This window comes from Odontesthes bonariensis, chromosome 12 (assembly GCF_027942865.1).
Source record: "Odontesthes bonariensis isolate fOdoBon6 chromosome 12, fOdoBon6.hap1, whole genome shotgun sequence".
NCBI classification, from domain to species: domain Eukaryota; kingdom Metazoa; phylum Chordata; class Actinopteri; order Atheriniformes; family Atherinopsidae; genus Odontesthes; species Odontesthes bonariensis.
The window spans coordinates 38,807,666-38,827,292 of record NC_134517.1 but is presented as its reverse complement, the minus strand read 5'-3'; the positions used below and the strand labels follow the sequence as shown (position 1 = coordinate 38,827,292).

The 19,627-nt window shown below is 45.1% G+C and overlaps 1 protein-coding gene across 2 annotated transcripts in view; it reads left to right on the top strand.

Moving 5' to 3' along the window:
- The window catches only part of gtdc1 (glycosyltransferase-like domain containing 1), a 38,715-nt gene extending 35,555 nt beyond the window's left edge, over nt 1–3,160 (top strand). For both annotated transcript variants that reach the window (XM_075478845.1, XM_075478843.1), the window contains 2 exons: nt 2,604–2,695; nt 2,802–3,160. In XM_075478845.1, the coding sequence (XP_075334960.1) occupies nt 2,604–2,695; nt 2,802–2,876 (167 nt within the window). In that variant the 3' untranslated portion in view covers nt 2,877–3,160. The remainder of the gene's footprint in view (nt 1–2,603; nt 2,696–2,801) is intronic.
- Nucleotides 3,161–19,627: the final 16,467 nt, after the last annotated feature.

The window sequence follows — 19,627 nt, the reverse complement described above, 5'->3', positions numbered from 1 at the left end:
CCTCTTCTTCTTCTCCTGTTCCACAGCACGTTACCTGTACTCCACACCTGAGCCTCTTCTTCTTCTCCTGTTCCACAGCACGTTACCTGTACTCCACACCTGAGCCTCTTCTTCATCTCCTGTTCCACAGCACGTTACCTGTACTCCACACCTGAGCCTCTTCTTCTTCTCCTGTTCCACAGCACGTTACCTGTACTCCACACCTGAGCCTCTTCTTCTTCTGTTCCACAGCACGTTACCTGTACTCCACACCTGAGCCTCTTCTTCTTCTGTTCCACAGCACGTTACCTGTACTCCACACCTGAGCCTCTTCTTCTTCTGTTCCACAGCACGTTACCTGTACTCCACACCTGAGCCTCTTCTTCTTCTCCTGTTCCACAGCACGTTACCTGTACTCCACACCTGAGCCTCTTCTTCTTCTTCTGTTCCACAGCACGTTACCTGTACTCCACACCTGAGCCTCTTCTTCTCCTGTTCCACAGCACGTTACCTGTACTCCACACCTGAGCCTCTTCTTCTTCTGTTCCACAGCACGTTACCTGTACTCCACACCTGAGCCTCTTCTTCTTCTTCTGTTCCACAGCACGTTACCTGTACTCCACACCTGAGCCTCTTCTTCTTCTTCTGTTCCACAGCACGTTACCTGTACTCCACACCTGAGCCTCTTCTTCTTCTCCTGTTCCACAGCACGTTACCTGTACTCCACACCTGAGCCTCTTCTTCTTCTTCTTCTGTTCCACAGCACGTTACCTGTACTCCACACCTGAGCCTCTTCATCTCCTGTTCCACAGCACGTTACCTGTACTCCACACCTGAGCCTCTTCTTCTTCTGTTCCACAGCACGTTACCTGTACTCCACACCTGAGCCTCTTCTTCTTCTCCTGTTCCACAGCACGTTACCTGTACTCCACACCTGAGCCTCTTCTTCTTCTTCTGTTCCACAGCACGTTACCTGTACTCCACACCTGAGCCTCTTCTTCTTCTGTTCCACAGCACGTTACCTGTACTCCACACCTGAGCCTCTTCTTCTTCTCCTGTTCCACAGCACGTTACCTGTACTCCACACCTGAGCCTCTTCATCTTCTGTTCCACAGCACGTTACCTGTACTCCACACCTGAGCCTCTTCTTCTTCTCCTGTTCCACAGCACGTTACCTGTACTCCACACCTGAGCCTCTTCTTCTCCTGTTCCACAGCACGTTACCTGTACTCCACACCTGAGCCTCTTCTTCTTCTCCTGTTCCACAGCACGTTACCTGTACTCCACACCTGAGCCTCCTCTTCTTCTCCTGTTCCACAGCACGTTACCTGTACTCCACACCTGAGCCTCCTCTTCTTCTCCTGTTCCACAGCACGTTACCTGTACTCCACACCTGAGCCTCTTCATCTTCTCCTGTTCCACAGCACGTTACCTGTACTCCACACCTGAGCCTCTTCTTCTTCTGTTCCACAGCACGTTACCTGTACTCCACACCTGAGCCTCTTCTTCTTCTCCTGTTCCACAGCACGTTACCTGTACTCCACACCTGAGCCTCTTCTTCTCCTGTTCCACAGCACGTTACCTGTACTCCACACCTGAGCCTCTTCTTCTCCTGTTCCACAGCACGTTACCTGTACTCCACACCTGAGCCTCTTCTTCTTCTGTTCCACAGCACGTTACCTGTACTCCACACCTGAGCCTCTTCATCTTCTCCTGTTCCACAGCACGTTACCTGTACTCCACACCTGAGCCTCTTCTTCTCCTGTTCCACAGCACGTTACCTGTACTCCACACCTGAGCCTCTTCTTCTTCTGTTCCACAGCACGTTACCTGTACTCCACACCTGAGCCTCTTCTTCTTCTCCTGTTCCACAGCACGTTACCTGTACTCCACACCTGAGCCTCTTCTTCTCCTGTTCCACAGCACGTTACCTGTACTCCACACCTGAGCCTCTTCTTCTCCTGTTCCACAGCACGTTACCTGTACTCCACACCTGAGCCTCTTCTTCTTCTGTTCCACAGCACGTTACCTGTACTCCACACCTGAGCCTCTTCTTCTTCTCCTGTTCCACAGCACGTTACCTGTACTCCACACCTGAGCCTCTTCATCTTCTGTTCCACAGCACGTTACCTGTACTCCACACCTGAGCCTCTTCTTCTTCTCCTGTTCCACAGCACGTTACCTGTACTCCACACCTGAGCCTCTTCTTCTCCTGTTCCACAGCACGTTACCTGTACTCCACACCTGAGCCTCTTCTTCTTCTCCTGTTCCACAGCACGTTACCTGTACTCCACACCTGAGCCTCTTCTTCTCCTGTTCCACAGCACGTTACCTGTACTCCACACCTGAGCCTCTTCATCTTCTTCTGTTCCACAGCACGTTACCTGTACTCCACACCTGAGCCTCTTCTTCTTCTGTTCCACAGCACGTTACCTGTACTCCACACCTGAGCCTCTTCTTCTCCTGTTCCACAGCACGTTACCTGTACTCCACACCTGAGCCTCTTCTTCTTCTTCTGTTCCACAGCACCTTACCTGTACTCCACACCTGAGCCTCTTCTTCTCCTGTTCCACAGCACGTTACCTGTACTCCACACCTGAGCCTCTTCTTCTCCTGTTCCACAGCACGTTACCTGTACTCCACACCTGAGCAGCTCTGTAAGCAGCTGCAGGAATTTTGCAAGAGGCCCGGCGTCGCCCGCAGACACGTTGTCACGGTAACGCCTCATATTTCCTCAGGTTGGCAATCCGTCCTCTGCTCTGACTCTGACTTCCTTTGCTCCTTTAATCTGTCCCGCTGTGGTTCTGGTTCTGGTTCTGCAGGTCGACACCTCCTTGTACTCCTGGGCCTCCCTGAAGCCACGTTTCCAGACTCTGCTGGCAGCTGAGCGGCCCTGATTCCGGTTAGCCTGGCTTCCCTGAACCCGGTTCCCCTGAGCTCGGTTCCCCTGAGCCCGGTTCCCCTGAGCCCGGTTCCCCTGAGCCCGGTTCCCCTGAGCCCGGTTCCCCTGAGCCCGGTTCCCCTGGCTGCTCTGCAGGTCCGGTGTCTGCAGGTCCGGTGTCTGCAGGTCCGGTGTCAGCACTTCCATCATGTCCAACGGCTCTGAACTCACAACTAAACATTTTTTGGACCCAGAAACACAACGTCCCCACAAAGTTGAGTGGCTGCTGGGTTCTGGTTCTGGTTCATTCGTGAATCTACAGACGTTTGCTGATGATTCTAAAGGTTCTTTTGACCCAAATTGTTCCTGTTTTTAATAAAATCTCTTTTTTTAAAGAATTTGATTTCTATTGAATCAGTAATCGATACATTAGATGTGAGAGTCTGTCAGTCATTTGAAATGAAGCCTCTGTTTGGTTCTGTTTGGTTCTGTTTGGTTCTGTTTGGTTCTGATTAGTTCTGATTGGTTCTGATTAGTTCTGATTAGTTCTGTTTGGTTCTGTTTGGTTCTGTTTGGTTCTGATTAGTTCTGATTAGTTCTGTTTGGTTCTGTTTGGTTCTGATTAGTTCTGATTAGTTCTGATTAGTTCTGATTAGTTCTGTTTGGTTCTGATTAGTTCTGATTAGTTCTGTTTGGTTCTGTTTGGTTCTGATTAGTTCTGATTAGTTCTGTTTGGTTCTGTTTGGTTCTGATTAGTTCTGATTAGTTCTGATTAGTTCTGTTTGGTTCTGTTTGGTTCTGATTAGTTCTGTTTGGTTCTGTTTGGTTCTGATTAGTTCTGTTTGGTTCTGTTTGGTTCTGTTTGGTTCTGATTAGTTCTGTTTGGTTCTGTTTGGTTCTGATTAGTTCTGTTTGGTTCTGTTTGGTTCTGTTTGGTTCTGATTAGTTCTGATTAGTTCTGTTTGGTTCTGTTTGGTTCTGTTTAGTTCTGATTAGTTCTGTTTGGTTCTGTTTGGTTCTGTTTGGTTCTGATTAGTTCTGTTTGGTTCTGTTTAGTTCTGATTAGTTCTGTTTGGTTCTGTTTGGTTCTGATTAGTTCTGTTTGGTTCTGTTTGGTTCTGATTAGTTCTGTTTGGTTCTGATTAGTTCTGTTTGGTTCTGTTTGGTTCTGTTTGGTTCTGATTAGTTCTGTTTGGTTCTGTTTGGTTCTGTTTAGTTCTGATTAGTTCTGTTTGGTTCTGTTTGGTTCTGTTTGGTTCTGATTAGTTCTGTTTGGTTCTGTTTGGTTCTGATTAGTTCTGTTTGGTTCTGTTTGGTTCTGTTTGGTTCTGATTAGTTCTGATTAGTTCTGTTTGGTTCTGTTTGGTTCTGTTTGGTTCTGATTAGTTCTGATTAGTTCTGTTTGGTTCTGTTTGGTTCTGATTAGTTCTGATTAGTTCTGATTAGTTCTGTTTGGTTCTGTTTGGTTCTGATTAGTTCTGATTAGTTCTGATTAGTTCTGTTTGGTTCTGATTAGTTCTGATTAGTTCTGTTTGGTTCTGTTTGGTTCTGATTAGTTCTGATTAGTTCTGATTAGTTCTGTTTGGTTCTGTTTGGTTCTGATTAGTTCTGTTTGGTTCTGTTTGGTTCTGATTAGTTCTGATTAGTTCTGTTTGGTTCTGATTAGTTCTGATTAGTTCTGTTTGGTTCTGTTTGGTTCTGATTAGTTCTGTTTGGTTCTGTTTGGTTCTGTTTGGTTCTGATTAGTTCTGTTTGGTTCTGTTTGGTTCTGTTTAGTTCTGATTAGTTCTGTTTGGTTCTGTTTGGTTCTGATTAGTTCTGTTTGGTTCTGTTTAGTTCTGATTAGTTCTGTTTGGTTCTGTTTGGTTCTGTTTGGTTCTGATTAGTTCTGTTTGGTTCTGTTTAGTTCTGTTTGGTTCTGTTTAGTTCTGATTAGTTCTGTTTGGTTCTGTTTGGTTCTGATTAGTTCTGTTTGGTTCTGTTTGGTTCTGTTTGGTTCTGTTTGGTTCTGTTTAGTTCTGATTAGTTCTGTTTGGTTCTGTTTGGTTCTGATTAGTTCTGTTTGGTTCTGTTTAGTTCTGATTAGTTCTGTTTGGTTCTGTTTGGTTCTGTTTGGTTCTGATTAGTTCTGTTTGGTTCTGATTGGTTCTGTTTGGTTCTGTTTGGTTCTGTTTAGTTCTGATTAGTTCTGTTTGGTTCTGTTTGGTTCTGATTAGTTCTGTTTAGTTCTGATTAGTTCTGTTTGGTTCTGTTTGGTTCTGTTTGGTTCTGATTAGTTCTGTTTGGTTCTGATTAGTTCTGTTTGGTTCTGTTTGGTTCTGATTAGTTCTGTTTGGTTCTGTTTGGTTCTGTTTGGTTCTGATTGGTTCTGATTGGTTCTGTTTGGTTCTGTTTAGTTCTGATTAGTTCTGTTTGGTTCTGTTTGGTTCTGTTTGGTTCTGATTAGTTCTGTTTGGTTCTGTTTGGTTCTGATTAGTTCTGTTTGGTTCTGTTTGGTTCTGTTTGGTTCTGTTTGGTTCTGATTAGTTCTGTTTGGTTCTGTTTGGTTCTGATTAGTTCTGTTTGGTTCTGTTTGGTTCTGTTTGGTTCTGTTTGGTTCTGATTAGTTCTGTTTGGTTCTGTTTGGTTCTGTTTGGTTCGGTTTGGTTCTGATTAGTTCTGTTTGGTTCTTTGGTTGCTGTGAAAGAAGGAACAGAAATCTGTAAAGAAAACAACATGTGAACCTGATTATGAGGCTGTTTATTGATCAGTTTTTATCGTTGGTCATGTGACTCGTGCTGGTTGTATGAGGAGGAAGTTGGTTCTCCTCATAGTTTGGATCAGTACGACCTGTAAATGTGAACAACCCAGAGTGAACCAACATTTAAATGGCCTCATTTACATAAACACACCCACATCTGCCATATATGGTAAACACTCACCGACACTTCCTGTATCCTCAGTGCAGAGAACAAGTGGGCGTGGCCACTTTTACGTCCCCTGGTTGGAGCCCTTTGATCTTTGGAGCCAAAGGTGACCATACCTGGAGACGTGGCACCTGATTGGTCAGAAATCTTTGAGTGATGTCCTCAATCCTCCTGCTGATGCTCTTCTTCTGTGGTGTGAATTCGCAGCAGAGTCTGGTGACGGCGCGCTGACACCCACAGCGGTCTGTTCCTGGTTCTGATCCGCTCTCAGGGCTCCTAATGAGGTCAGGACGCTTCGGCTCAGGGACGGCTAACGGCGTGTGATGGCTGACATCTTGGCCTGTCACATGTCATCAGGACGCCGTGCACAAAGCGAGCGCCTCATGAATATTTCTGCAGCTCATTATGGAGCGGCGGTGCTGACACTGATCCGCTCTGACGCCATCAGAACCAATCAGGATCTGAGTCTGAAGCAGCTCGCCAACACGCTGCTGCGTCTCTGACCAACACCTCAGAGGTTTATCATCCATCCGGGTTAACTCCAGAACCACAGGACCAGGACTCCAGACTTACTGGACCTCTTATGGCCTGTTCAGATGGGATCTGGACTCTGGTGGTTCAGGATCTGGTTTCTGGTAAATAAGGATCTGGACATTAAGGTGGAGGTGAAGAAGAAATGGTCCCACATTAGACTGGCGCAGTCCCAATCGGTTGGCCAGCTCCCTCTGGAATGCCCCGGTTGCTATAGGAACCCCAGTGTGCACAGCACCTCTGGAATGCCCCGGTTGCTATAGGAACCCCAGTGTGCACATCACCTGTGGAATGCTCCGGTTGCTATAGGAACCCCAGTGTGCACATCACCTGTGGGATGCTCCAGTTGCTATAGGAACCCCAGTGTGCACATCACCTGTGGAATGCCCCGGTTGCTATAGGAACCCCAGTGTGCACATCACCTGTGGAATGCTCCGGTTGCTATAGGAACCCCAGTGTGCACATTACCTGTGGAATGCTCCGGTTGCTATAGGAACCCCAGTGTGCACGTCACCTGTGGAATGCTCCGGTTGCTATAGGAACCCCAGTGTGCACATTACCTGTGGAATGCTCCGGTTGCTATAGGAACCCCAGTGTGCACGTCACCTGTGGAATGCTCCGGTTGCTATAGGAACCCCAGTGTGCACGTCACCTGTGGAATGCCCCGGTTGCTATAGGAACCCCAGTGTGCACATCACCTGTGGAATGCTCCGGTTGCTATAGGAACCCCAGTGTGCACATCACCTGTGGAATGCTCCGGTTGCTATAGGAACCCCAGTGTGCACGTCACCTGTGGGATGCTCCGGTTGCTATAGGAACCCCAGTGTGCACGTCACCTGTGGAATGCCCCGGTTGCTATAGGAACCCCAGTGTGCACAGCACCTGTGGAATACCCCGGTTGCTATAGGAACCCCAGTGTGCACGTCACCTGTGGAATGCTCCGGTTGCTATAGGAACCCCAGTGTGCACATCACCTGTGGAATGCCCCGGTTGCTATAGGAACCCCAGTGTGCACATGGCTCCTCGCTGTGTTGCGCTCCAACGCCGGCCGCAGCTCTGTGCACAGTTCCAGGAGGATTTCCCTCAAAACGGCTGATGAGTCGCCATCTTGTGCCAGCAGATCCTCTCTGTCTCTGAACACACGCTCTCTGTCTCTGAACACACACTCTCTGTCTCTGAACACACGCTCTCTCCTTATTGCACCATTTGCAAAGTCTTGTAATCCTGCTAAAGCAGCCATTGTTTTTAATGGTGTGCTGCACCACTTTGTGCTGCTTTTATATCCACTGGTGTAACTGCAGACACATGGAGGGGTTAACTGTTCATGTGTCTCAGATGTGCACATCACTGTCTGAGGACTAACTCTTTTCACATTTATTTATTATAACAGTTTCCCAACATCACCTTAGGTGTCGCCAAAGAATCAACAGCTGTAGAAAAGTGCGTACGCCAGCCCTGAAGCTGGCGTGAGGCACCATATGTCACGCCCACGGTATTTCCCCATGTTTTAGGTTTTGTGTTTTATCATGTTTTAGGTTGTTTCATGGTTTTTGAGTTCATGGTTAGTTAGGTTTTGCCATTGTTTTTCCCTCACTCAGTTCATTAGCTTCACTCATCTCACCTGTTTGTCATGGTCCCCAGCTGCACTCCCAGTCCAATATTTAGTTTCCAGGCTGTCACTTTAAGAAATCTTTACTAGTCGGGGAGCCAAAGTCTCAAAAGCTCAATAAAATGGGTTGAACCTGACATGGTCTGCCATACTTTTTATTTGTGTTTTTTATGTTCACTTTGATCCTAAGAAGCAATAATCAGAGGGTCTGCTCTGCCGGAAACATCGCGAAAAAGTGTATGTGCCCTTCATTTTTTGATAGAAAATGTTGGAAAATTACAATTTTCCACAAATCCTCAGTGGGTTGCGTAAGCTGTCAATAAATGCATTCCAGATGCACAGAACACACGTGGAGACAACATCCAATTAAATTATAACTCTTAAAATACATTTCTACATGATTTTGGCTCAATTTAATGCAAAGAAATCAGGCGTTTTTTTTTCACTTTTTTCCAATAATTTCATCTTTACTTCATTGGCAATCAATTATTCCCCCAAATTATGACATCAGTCAATATGGCATTCTGTTCACCGTATGCTCATTCCACAGGAAAAAAATAGAAAAATCCAACCAAAATCACTGGATCTGTGATGATTTCACTGCTAGGCCGAAAGACATTCTGGATATGTTAGCATGGTTGTTAACGTCCATATTATTAAACATCATGGCCATGGCAAATGAAACTCATTTTAATATAAACCTATTCTCCCAATGGAAATGTCACACAAGAAATATAAAACAGCAAAATGAATTTATTGTTATATATTGATGATAACTATTACAATTTTAACTGAACAAAATAATTTAACATGACTTAATTAAGTAGGTTCCAGAATAATAATAATTTATATATATATATATAATATATTAGGTATATAGGTAGGTATATATAATACCTACCTTGTTCCTTGATTTTCACCCCCTCATGCCACGAAGCCACGTATTTAAAAGTTAAGTGTTCTTTCATATATCATGCCAAGTCTTTTGTTTTTTCCATAGTCATGATTTTTGTTCCACAGTTTAAGTTTTTACATCCGGCTCAGCCGTGCTTTTTGTTAACAACGTTTTTGTTTTGTGAATAAATCTCAGAATAAATGTGAATAAATGTAACGAGTTCCATTTACTTGAGTAAGTTTTTGAAAACATTATACTTCTAGGAGTAGTTTTAAATCCCTATACTTTTTCCTTTTCCTTGAGTAGATGTGTGCAGCAGAAACTGTCCTCTTACTCCGCTACATTAGGCTACAATGAGCTGGTTACTTTTCTTCTTACCTCTTTGGTATTCTACGCCTCATTATTTTTACCCCCCGCGTACGCCTCATTTTAATGTTTTATTCTGACAGAGAGAGAGACTTCCGCCAAAGGCTCTACCACCTGACTGTGTTCCACCAATCAGACGCAGCCGTGCAGTCTGGTCAGGTGACCGTACTCGATCTCAGCGGCGGGACGGGTTAGCTTTAGCATTAGCAGTCGTAGCAAACAAACAAAGAAACAGATGAAAAATGTCAGAACCAACGGTGGGAAATGAAGACGCAGACGAGGCCTCATACTGAAAGCATGTTTACCTTACAAAGAGTGAGAAACAGCAGCTACATTATGTGTCTTCTGTGGCAACCAAAACAAACGCACATTTCAGCAGAAACTCAACATCTAACTTGAGGAAACATGTAGCGCTAAGTTTCCTAAACTCGTTTTCCCCCATGGATAGGTGAATGTTTGTTTTTTAGGTTCCATATGGGTTACATATGTTTTAAACATTTCCTAAGTCTCTCTTATTTTTTACTGAAGTTCTTGAATTTACCTGGATTATTTTTAAATTAAGCTATTATGTAATTAATTAATTCATTTTAATTTATTTTATTACTTGGATGAACTCTAATCTGCCTAAAGATGATTATTTAGTATTTTTGTCTGTCTGATTGAATGCTTGTGTTACAAATAAATCAGACGTTACTCAATAGTTACTCAGTACTTGAGGAGTTTTTTCACCAAAAACTTTTTTACTCTTACTCAAGTAATTATTTGGATGAATACTTTTTAAAAATCTTTTTAACAATTTTTATTTATTTGTTTTAGTTAACAATATTGACAATACAATGCAAGACAATCAACTCTGAATTGCGGAGTAGGAAAGAGAGAATAAACAAAAAACAAAAAAAGAGCATCTAACTAACAAACAAACAAACAAACAAACAAAAAGGCAGTGATGGCCTCAACAGAGCCTGTATATAATTATATAAAATCAAGTTTTTCCTTATATGACAACCATTTTCCCCATCTTTTAGCGAATAGGTCTTCTTTCATTTTCAACTTGTATGTGAGATGTTCCATCGCTAGTATATCGTCTATAATTGACATCCATTGTTTGTTGCTAGGGTGTCAGTCTTGAGCCAGTTTTTAGTAGTGGTCTTCTCTCCAGCCACCAGTAGAATCTTAGCCAGATATTAGTCTCCTACATGCACCGATCCGTCCAAATGTCCGAGGTACAAAACAAGACAGGATTTATGAATCCCATATCCCAACACAGTGCAGAGAACTGAGTGGACATTCCCCCAGAAGGGCTGTATATCTGCGCATTTCCAAAAGATGTGTGTGATCTGAATCCATGTGCTCACACAATCTCCAGCATGGCTGGTGGCTACTTATGTTTACTTTGTATTCCAGGTGTGACAAAATATCGAATTACATTCTTCCAATTAAATTCTTTCCACCTCAGTGACTGGGTAGTAGTTTGGTTTGCTTTCCACAAATCATGCCATATCCCCTCTGGAATGTCCTCACCCAGCTACTTTCCCACTTAGCTTTAACATATACTGTTGACTCTCTGCTAGATTCCATTAAGCAGCCATATAAAACAGATACTACTTTTGGGATGGGATGGTTATATGCCTGAGCCAATAATTTTATGATAGGATGTATTTCATCCTCATTTGTTTTAATATTTTTGTTATAATAATCCCTCAGTTGCAGGTATCTAAACAAGTCCTGATTCATTAGATCATGTGCATTTTTTAGTTCTTGAAAGCTTGGATGACTACTTTTTACTTTTACTTGAGTACAGTTTTTGGCTGCTCTACCCACCTCTGTGCGTACGCAGCTTTTGTGCACGAGGCCCCAGGTGAGTTCAGGTGAGCTCACTGAGCCGGTGAGGTGTGAACGCTGCAGCCTTCAGACTGACAGGAAACAGCTTCATTCTCAGGGCTCCTCCTCCATCATCTATAATCCCTCAGGACTCAGTGATTCTGACCCAGTTAGTGGAGCCCTGCAGCATCCCGGACCATCCCCCACTCTGCTAATTAGTGAGCCTCCCGCCGCTTGTCAGGGGAGATGACAGTGATCACATCAGCGCGCTCAGTCCTGCTCCTCCTCACGCCACAGGCCTGAAACACCACACACACATGCACACGCACATGCACACGCACATGCACACGCACATGCACACGCACATGCACACGCACGCACACACGCACGCACACACGTTTGCGGTTTAAGTTCGTTTCATAGAGAAAAATAAACTCTGATGTTCTGCTTCAGGATGCTGAGACATGAGCTGTGAGAGAAATCTGTTTATAGCATCAAGCCGGATCCTGATCCAGCAGAGACCGGATCCTGAACCAGCAGAAACCGGATCCTGATCCAGCAGAGACCGGATCCTGATCCAGCAGAGACCGGACCCTGATCCAGCAGAGACCGTATCCTGATCCAGCAGAGACCGGATCCTGATCCAGCAGAGACCGGACCCTGATCCAGCAGAGACCGGATCCTGATCCAGCAGAGACCGGATCCTGATCCAGCAGAGACCGGACCCTGATCCAGCAGAGACCGGATCCTGATCCAGCAGAGACCGGACCCTGATCCAGCAGAGTCCAGGGGCCTCATGTACGAAGCGTACGCACCTTTTCACGTCAACGATCAGATGTATCAGGAGAGAAAAGACCGTGGAAATGTTTGGTGCCTCACGGCAGCTTCAGGGCTGGCGTACGCACTTTTCTCCAGCTGCTGATTCTTTGGCGACACCTAGAGGTGATGTTGGGAAACTTATGTAACTTATGTCTACTGTACACGAGCCAAGGTGATGTACTTTAACTTAGAACAAAATCAGAAGATGTAAGTTTGCTCAAGGAGGACACAGACATGACCGGGAAAGCAATTTGAAAGAGAGTAACAAAAGTATCCTTTATTGGCAGGAAGCCACCCTTTCAAATTTAACAAAGAAAATAGTTTTGTTATGACTGGATTAATATTTCTCAGTGTATCAAAAAAAAACAGTTAGATCAACCCAGCGTTCCCCTTTTAACAAGCTAAGTTGTCACCAACAACCATAACAATTTACAGATTACAAAAATACCTTCAAGGTGCAAATAAAAGAAAAAGAAAAGGGCCCGAAAAAATAATAAACAAAACGGAGTCAAATGTCCAATTCAGTCAGTGTCCACAGTTTGTGTAAGAGTCTTTAATGTATGGTGGTGTGATTGTCTTGTGTACCCGGCTCGGTTCTGGCTCGCCATCATTTTTATCTCACACCCAAAAATACCAACCTGCATAAAGCAGCAGTTTTATATTCATTATCAATCTCTTAATCTCTTTTGATACATGTATCTGAATTTACTTTACGTTTTTTTAAATCTTTTAATCTCTCTTTTTCTTTTATCTTAAATCAATGGATTTGACCTCTCACACTGACAGCACATCATATACAGATATAAAAAATAATTTTAAACAGCCAACATACACAAAAGTATGTATTATGAAATATTTGTAACTGTTTTAGCTTTAAACACTGCTCAGTGCACATAAAATATGACTTAATTGAATTATCCCTCAATAACTCAGATGCACGCAGCTGCACGTGTTTCAGCTTACAAAACCAGCCTGAATAGCTGTTTAGCATTGGCTAGCATTTAACAGTCGCTCGACTTTTTAGCACAGACATTTTCCCTCAAAAAATACAAATTTAACCACATTCTCATCTGCAGTACACACACATATACCTCCGGTTGGTTTTAAATATTTTTCTAGAACACATAACGAAACATACTGATGATATATTCATGAAATAAGTGCTTAGTTAGCTATTTAAGGCACCTGCGAGCAACCTCCTCACGGTTATAAGTACCTTCCCGAACCAATAACTCCAGACTGTTTACATTAACATGCTGTCTCGGCTGTAGTGTCTGTCTTCATTGGCATCAGTGAAGGAAGGAAAAAAAACTAGCAGGGAACAGACTCTACCGAGCGCGAGCAGCGCTTAAACCTGATGCATACGCACTCTGCTGGTGAAATTAAGAACTACATGTAAAAAACAGAAATATTGGGGATTACACCAAGTGTGTAACTAAAGGGCGTTACACTTATAATAAATAAATGTGAAAAGAGTTAGTCCTCAGACAGTGATGTGCACATCTGAGACACATGAACAGTTAACCCCTCCATGTGTCTGCAGTTACACCAGTGGATATAAAAGCAGCACAAAGTGGTGCAGCACACCATTAAAAACAATGGCTGCTTTAGCAGGATTACAAGACTTTGCAAATGGTGCAATAAGGAGAGAGCGTGTGTTCAGAGACAGAGAGCGTGTGTTCAGAGACAGAGAGGATCTGCTGGCACAAGATGGCGACTCATTAGCCGTTTTGAGGGAAATCCTCCTGGAACTGTGCACACTGGGGTTCCTATAGCAACCGGAGCATTCCACAGGTGATGTGCACACTGGGGTTCCTATAGCAACCGGGGCATTCCACAGGTGACGTGCGCACTGGGGTTCCTATAGCAACCGGGGCATTCCACAGGTGATGTCCCAGAGAGTTTGGTACACTCATATCCCAGGTAGGCAGGTAAGGGGTTCTTGTCTAAGGACCCCTACTGGAGGCAGTACCTTTCATGCAGGGGTGTGAGGATGTTAGGAAAGTTCCCAATGATCTCCTCTTAGCCTCTGATAGCGGACTTGTGTCTGTGCTTGTCCTGTTGGATCTCAGTGCTGCATTTGATACGGTCGATCACAGTATCTTATTACAGAGACTTGAACATGTTATTGGGATTAAAGGAATTGATGAGATTAAGATTAAGATCCGATTTATTGGTCATGCATACACACGAAATTTGTTCTGATGTCATAATTTGGGGGAATAATTGATTGCCAATGAAGTAAAGATGAAAATATTGGAAAAAAGTGAAAAAAACGCCTGATTTCTTTGCATTAAATTTAGCCAAAATTATGTAGAAATGTATTTTAAGAGTTATAATTTAATTGGATGTTGTCTCCACGCGTGTTCTGTGCATCTGCTTTTAACCGCTCCAGTCGGCACCTGTTGACACACACAGGGTCTCACACTCAGACAGATGCCAACCTGGAGCGGTGGGCAGCCATTCAGCGCCCGGGGAGCACGGGGGTACGGTGCCTTGCTCAAGGGCACCTCGCCCATGACAAGGAGGTGGAACTGACCCCCCTCCAGCTGTCAGTTCCACCAATCTTTTTGAGTGGTGAGAGTGGGAATGGAACCTGCCAACCTTTCGGTTATCGGACCGACTCTAACCGCTGAGCCACGGCGGGCCTACAGCTTGCATCATCTCATGAAGATACTTTCCCATCAGGCAGAGACTTTGATGTGAGCAGCTGAGGGAAAGTGGCTCCTTCTCTGACCCTGCAGACATGCTGGACCAAACTGAAGCTCCAGCATCGTCTCCTTGGTGATTCCTCTCTGAGTCTCACCTCCATCCAACCATCCACAGTCCGTGGCTGCTTCTCTCCAGCCCTGACCTGCCTCCTCCTCTTCAGGAGTTACTGATGCTTTCCTTTGGCTTCTCTGGGTGGAAATCCCGTTTCCTTCAGCTGCTTTCTGACACGTCTCTCTCAAACATCCACTCTGATTTCAGACGTGTTGCTTTGGTTTCTGTCCCGCCTCTTTGACCTGAATGTTTCCCTTTTACAACCTTCCTGTTTCCTTTGTTCCTGCTCTGACTGTCAGAGCAGCTGAGAACATCAGCACCTTCAGCCACAGTCTGAGTTAGGATCCTCTGACAGCTCTCTGGTTTGCTGTCAGTCAGCAGCTGGAACAGCTGGAACTGTCTTTGACTCATTTCAATCTGAGCAGGTGTTTGTTTTAGAAAAGTGAGTTTATATATATACACATATATGCATTTATCCAGAAGATGTTCCTTCCGATCTGAAACTCGGTTTTATGGGATGTTTTCGGAACATGGTTGATGTTCAGCTTGTTTTTCATCTCAGAACTCCAGGAAATCGATAAATGATTTTACTTTACAGGATGTTTATGTAAGATTAATTTCCTCTGCTCATCTTCTCAGAGTCTGCCGAGGCCAGAGTTAACGGGCCGTTAATATCTGACGGGGTCGTCGGTGCCTCTTACGCTGATTAGTTTGAAGCAGCAGAGGGTTTAAAGGACAGACGGCGAGCAGGAGGATCAGCGGCAGAAATGAGACGACTCTGTTGCATCAGCCCGGCGAGCTGTCAGAGTTTAACCACGATGAGAAAACATGGAGACAATTACTGAAAGGTTTTCAGCTCCTCGGGTTAAAAGAGTTTAATGTTGCTGTAAACTGCAGAGAAACATCTGAAGGATGCAGCGACTTTACACTTTACTCCAGGTTTCATGCCATTATTCAGCCATCATTTTGGAATTTAAAGGTAGAAAATGAACAGTTTTGTAAAAAGCAATCAGGTAAAAAAGATTAATTTTCAAATTTTTCTATAAAATTGCGATTTGGACAGATTTGTGTTGATTTTCAGACATTTTTCTTTGGAAATGTGTCAGAAAGTGGCGCCGTTGAGTCTGGATGAGCGTTTATGACCTGCTGAGGCTGTGAGTGTCCTGGGACGGACTGCACACCTGTCCTCATGGAGATGGGCCCCACCAACAGGGGCCGCTGTAACGGTCGTCTGATTGGCTGGAAGAATCTGTGGGCTGATGTTCCGTCTTTGTTTTCCAGAGATGGGGACTCGAGTCGCTGTGACTTGGACTCGAGTCGCTGTTTTGATGACTTGTGACTTGACAAAAAATGAAAGAGTCGAGACTCGACTCGGACTTGGAAGTTAAAGACTCGGCACTTGACTTGACTTGAGACACGATGACTTGAATGACTTCAGTGTTATTCAGTTCATGTTTTCAGTTTGAATATAAACTTAATAAATTAATAAAAAAAATAACATGGATTACCCGGTAGGAGTGCAGGCTGAGAATGGCGTCCTGATTGGATCCCTACCCTGTCAGTCAGCCATGCCCTCTCTGCATACCTTAGTGTTTATTGGAGAGAATAAACTCATATCAGATATGCATCAACGTGTCAGCGGGACCGAGAGTCGTTGTCTTCGGCTTTCATAATCACCATTTTGACGCCAAAAGACGAACAGCTCAGTGCAAGACATGCGGCATCAACATCTCAGACAGCCAGACGACAACTTCCAACTTTGTTCATCATTTGAAGATCCATTCTGACCAGTAAGTGCTGTCAAATTAGCTAATATTATCCTGTTAGCCTCGTCTGTAGTTTGCTAACGTTAGCTTGATATGATACGGGGTGGACAGGTTGCTGTAACAGCTGCTTACTGTGGACGAGCCTCTAATGACCTGATCTGACCTGAGGAAGACGCTCAGTCAGGAGGTCTGATCAGAGCTACCTCACTTCCTTCAGTTCACACATGGAGGACATGTTCAGTACATGTATGAAGGTGTTTGTTGGAGGAGGCAGTGGGTGATTCAGAGGTGGTGTATCTGGGCCGGTCCTCCACAGAACCAGATCTGGGCCGGTCCTCCACAGAACCAGATCTGGGCCGGTCCTCCACAGGTCCAGATCTGGACCGGTCCTCCACAGATCCAGATCTGGGCCGGTCTTCCACAAGCTCAGATCTGGGCCGGTCTTCCACAAGCCCAGATCTGGGCCGGTCCTCCACAGATCCAGATCTGGGCCGGTCCTCCACAGGTCCAGATCTGGGCCGGTCCTCCACAAGCCCAGATCTGGGCCGGTCCTCCACAGAACTAGATCTGGGCCGGTCCTCCACAGAACCAGATCTGGGCCGGTCCTCCACAGGCCCGGCTGCTCCCTCAGAAACGAAGCCTGGAAAGCAGCAGATAATCTCCTGACGGAAGCCTCACACATGAAAGTGATGATCAGAAAGTTTGAGAGGCGCAGAGTGGCAGTCGGGATGAGGATTTCACATCTCATCAGAAGCTCGTCATCGCAGTGCCACTCTGCAATCTTCAAGCAGGGAGATTAAAAGGGGAATTACAACATAATCTTAAATAATCCAAACAGCACAGACACTGGAGTGCAGAGTTTTTCTGAGGTCCGACAACACTGTCCATCAACACCCGGATTACGGCTCAAATTAGCACCGGAACTCGCTGTTAATTTGTTTCTTGGGCTCTGAGTTGATTAATCTGCCAGAGGCTGTGATTAAACACAGAGCAGTTCCATATTTCCTGACTTTGGTCTGAGGCCCGCGCCCTCTGTCAGGGTGATCTTCATGCTCCCCTGAGACCACATCTGACCCCTGATGTCACTGTGGGCTGTTTGGGTCCTGGACCTGCTCAGGTTCAGGCACCGGGTCCAAGATGGCAGCAGAACCAAGTCGCCGCAGTGTGTCGGGTCCGAGCAGACGAGGCGGCTTCTTCTGTGGTTTCCTGGTGGACCTCAGGCCCAAAAGATGTTGGACCTGAGGACAGGTTTGAGGTTCTTTGCAGAGAATCAGTCCAGGTTCTGTTACTCCTGGATTCTGAACTCAAGCTCAGCATACTCATATAAAACCGGATGACCTGAAAGTGAGAGGCGAGGGTATCTGTGTTGGGGGTTCTCCGGAAGGTGTTGTGGTTTCTTTATCCAGCAGATGGCGCCAGGGAGTCGGTGGGCTGAGTTCTTCCTTCCAACTAGGCACACCTGCGATCTATTATCCCTCATCAGGTTCAGGATCAGGAACATGCTGCCAGTCCTCCAGTGCCTGAGTGTTTGCCATATCTGGTAACTTCAAGCCCCTACGTTTTGTCTAGAGAGTCTCTTGCGAAAACTTACCTTTCCAAGGTTACCTCAGTTCCATGCCTAGTTCCTGCCTGGTTCACAGAGTCCTGAAACCAAACCTAAAAGGTCCCGTCAACCCCCAGCCCAGGTTCCTGACTGGCAGCTTCAGACTCCCTTTCCTCGTTTGTTGGTCTAGATCGAGTCCCATTCGCTCTCCACCGTGCTCCCAAGTTAGGCGCAATGCCACCTAAGAATCCACGGACCATCGGAAAAAGAAACCCCAGCAGCTCCCTTGGAGGATCTCCCCAAAACTCCCAGTAAGCCACACTTTAAAGAAATACTGAATCCGATTAACCATCTCCAAACTCATCCTTTTCTGTGCTCTCTCCAAAGGACCCAGTCCTGTGTGGAATACCCGAATTCCGGGAATTGTATCTTGTCATTATTTTCACTCCTGCAGTGAAAATAATGATGATGCTGATGTTGATGGTGGTGTTTATGATGGTGTTGATGATGATCTTGGTGATGATGATGGTGGCTATGTTGAAGGTGATGCCTGTGATGTTGGTAGTGATGATGTTGATAATAGTGATGGAGATGATGGTGATGTTGATGGTGTTGATGATGTTGGTGGTGGTGATGTTGATGATGATGATTGTGTTGATGGTGGTGTTGTTGATGGTGATTGTGGTGATGTTGTTGATGGTGATTGTGTTGGTGTTGATGATGGTGGTGATGGTTCTGATGTTGTTGATGGTGATTGTGATGATGATGATGGTGGTGATGGTTCTGATGTTGATGGTGGTAGTGATGTTGTTGATGGTGATTGTGGTGATGATGATGGTGGTGATGGTTCTGATGTTGTTGGTGGTGTTGATGGTGGTGATGGTTCTGATGTTGTTGATGGTGGTAGTGATGTTGTTGATGGTGATTGTGATGATGATTGTGATGTTGGTGGTGTTGATGGTGGTGTTGTTCATTATGATGGTTCTGATGTTGTTGATGGTGGTGGTGATGTTGTTGATGGTGATTGTGGTGGTGATTGTGGTGATGTTGTTAGTGGTAGTGATACTGATGATGGTGATTGTGTTGATGTTGTTAGTGGTAGTGATATTGTTGATGGTGATGTTGGTGGTGGTGGTGTTGATGATTGTGATGTTGGTGTTGTTGATGGTGGTGATGGTTCTGATGTTGTTGATGGTGATTGTGATCATGGTGGTGGTGTTGTTGATGGTGATTGTGTTGATGGTGTTGTTGATGATGATGGTGGTGATGGTTCTTATGTTGTTGATGGTGATTGTGGTGATGTTGTTGATGGTGGTGATTGTGTTGATGATGGTTCTGATGTTGTTGATTGTGTTGATGGTGGTGGTGATGATTGTGATGATGTTGTTGGTGGTGATGTTGATGATGGTGGTGATGGTTCTGATGTTGATGATGGTGATTGTGGTTATGTTGTTGGTGGTGATGTTGATGATGGTGATTGTGATGTTGTTGGTGGTGATGTTGATTATGGTGATTGTGATGATGGTGGTGCTGTTGATGATTGTGGGGATGTTGGTGGTGATTGTGTTGATGATGGTGGTGATGTTGATGATTGTGGGGATGTTGGTGGTGGTGATGTTGTTGGTGGGATTGTGTTTGATGGTGGTGATGTTGGTGATGTTGTTGGTGATGTTAATGGTGATTGTGGTGATAATGATGGTGGTGATTGTGGTGATGATGATTGTGATGATGATGATTGTGTTGATGAT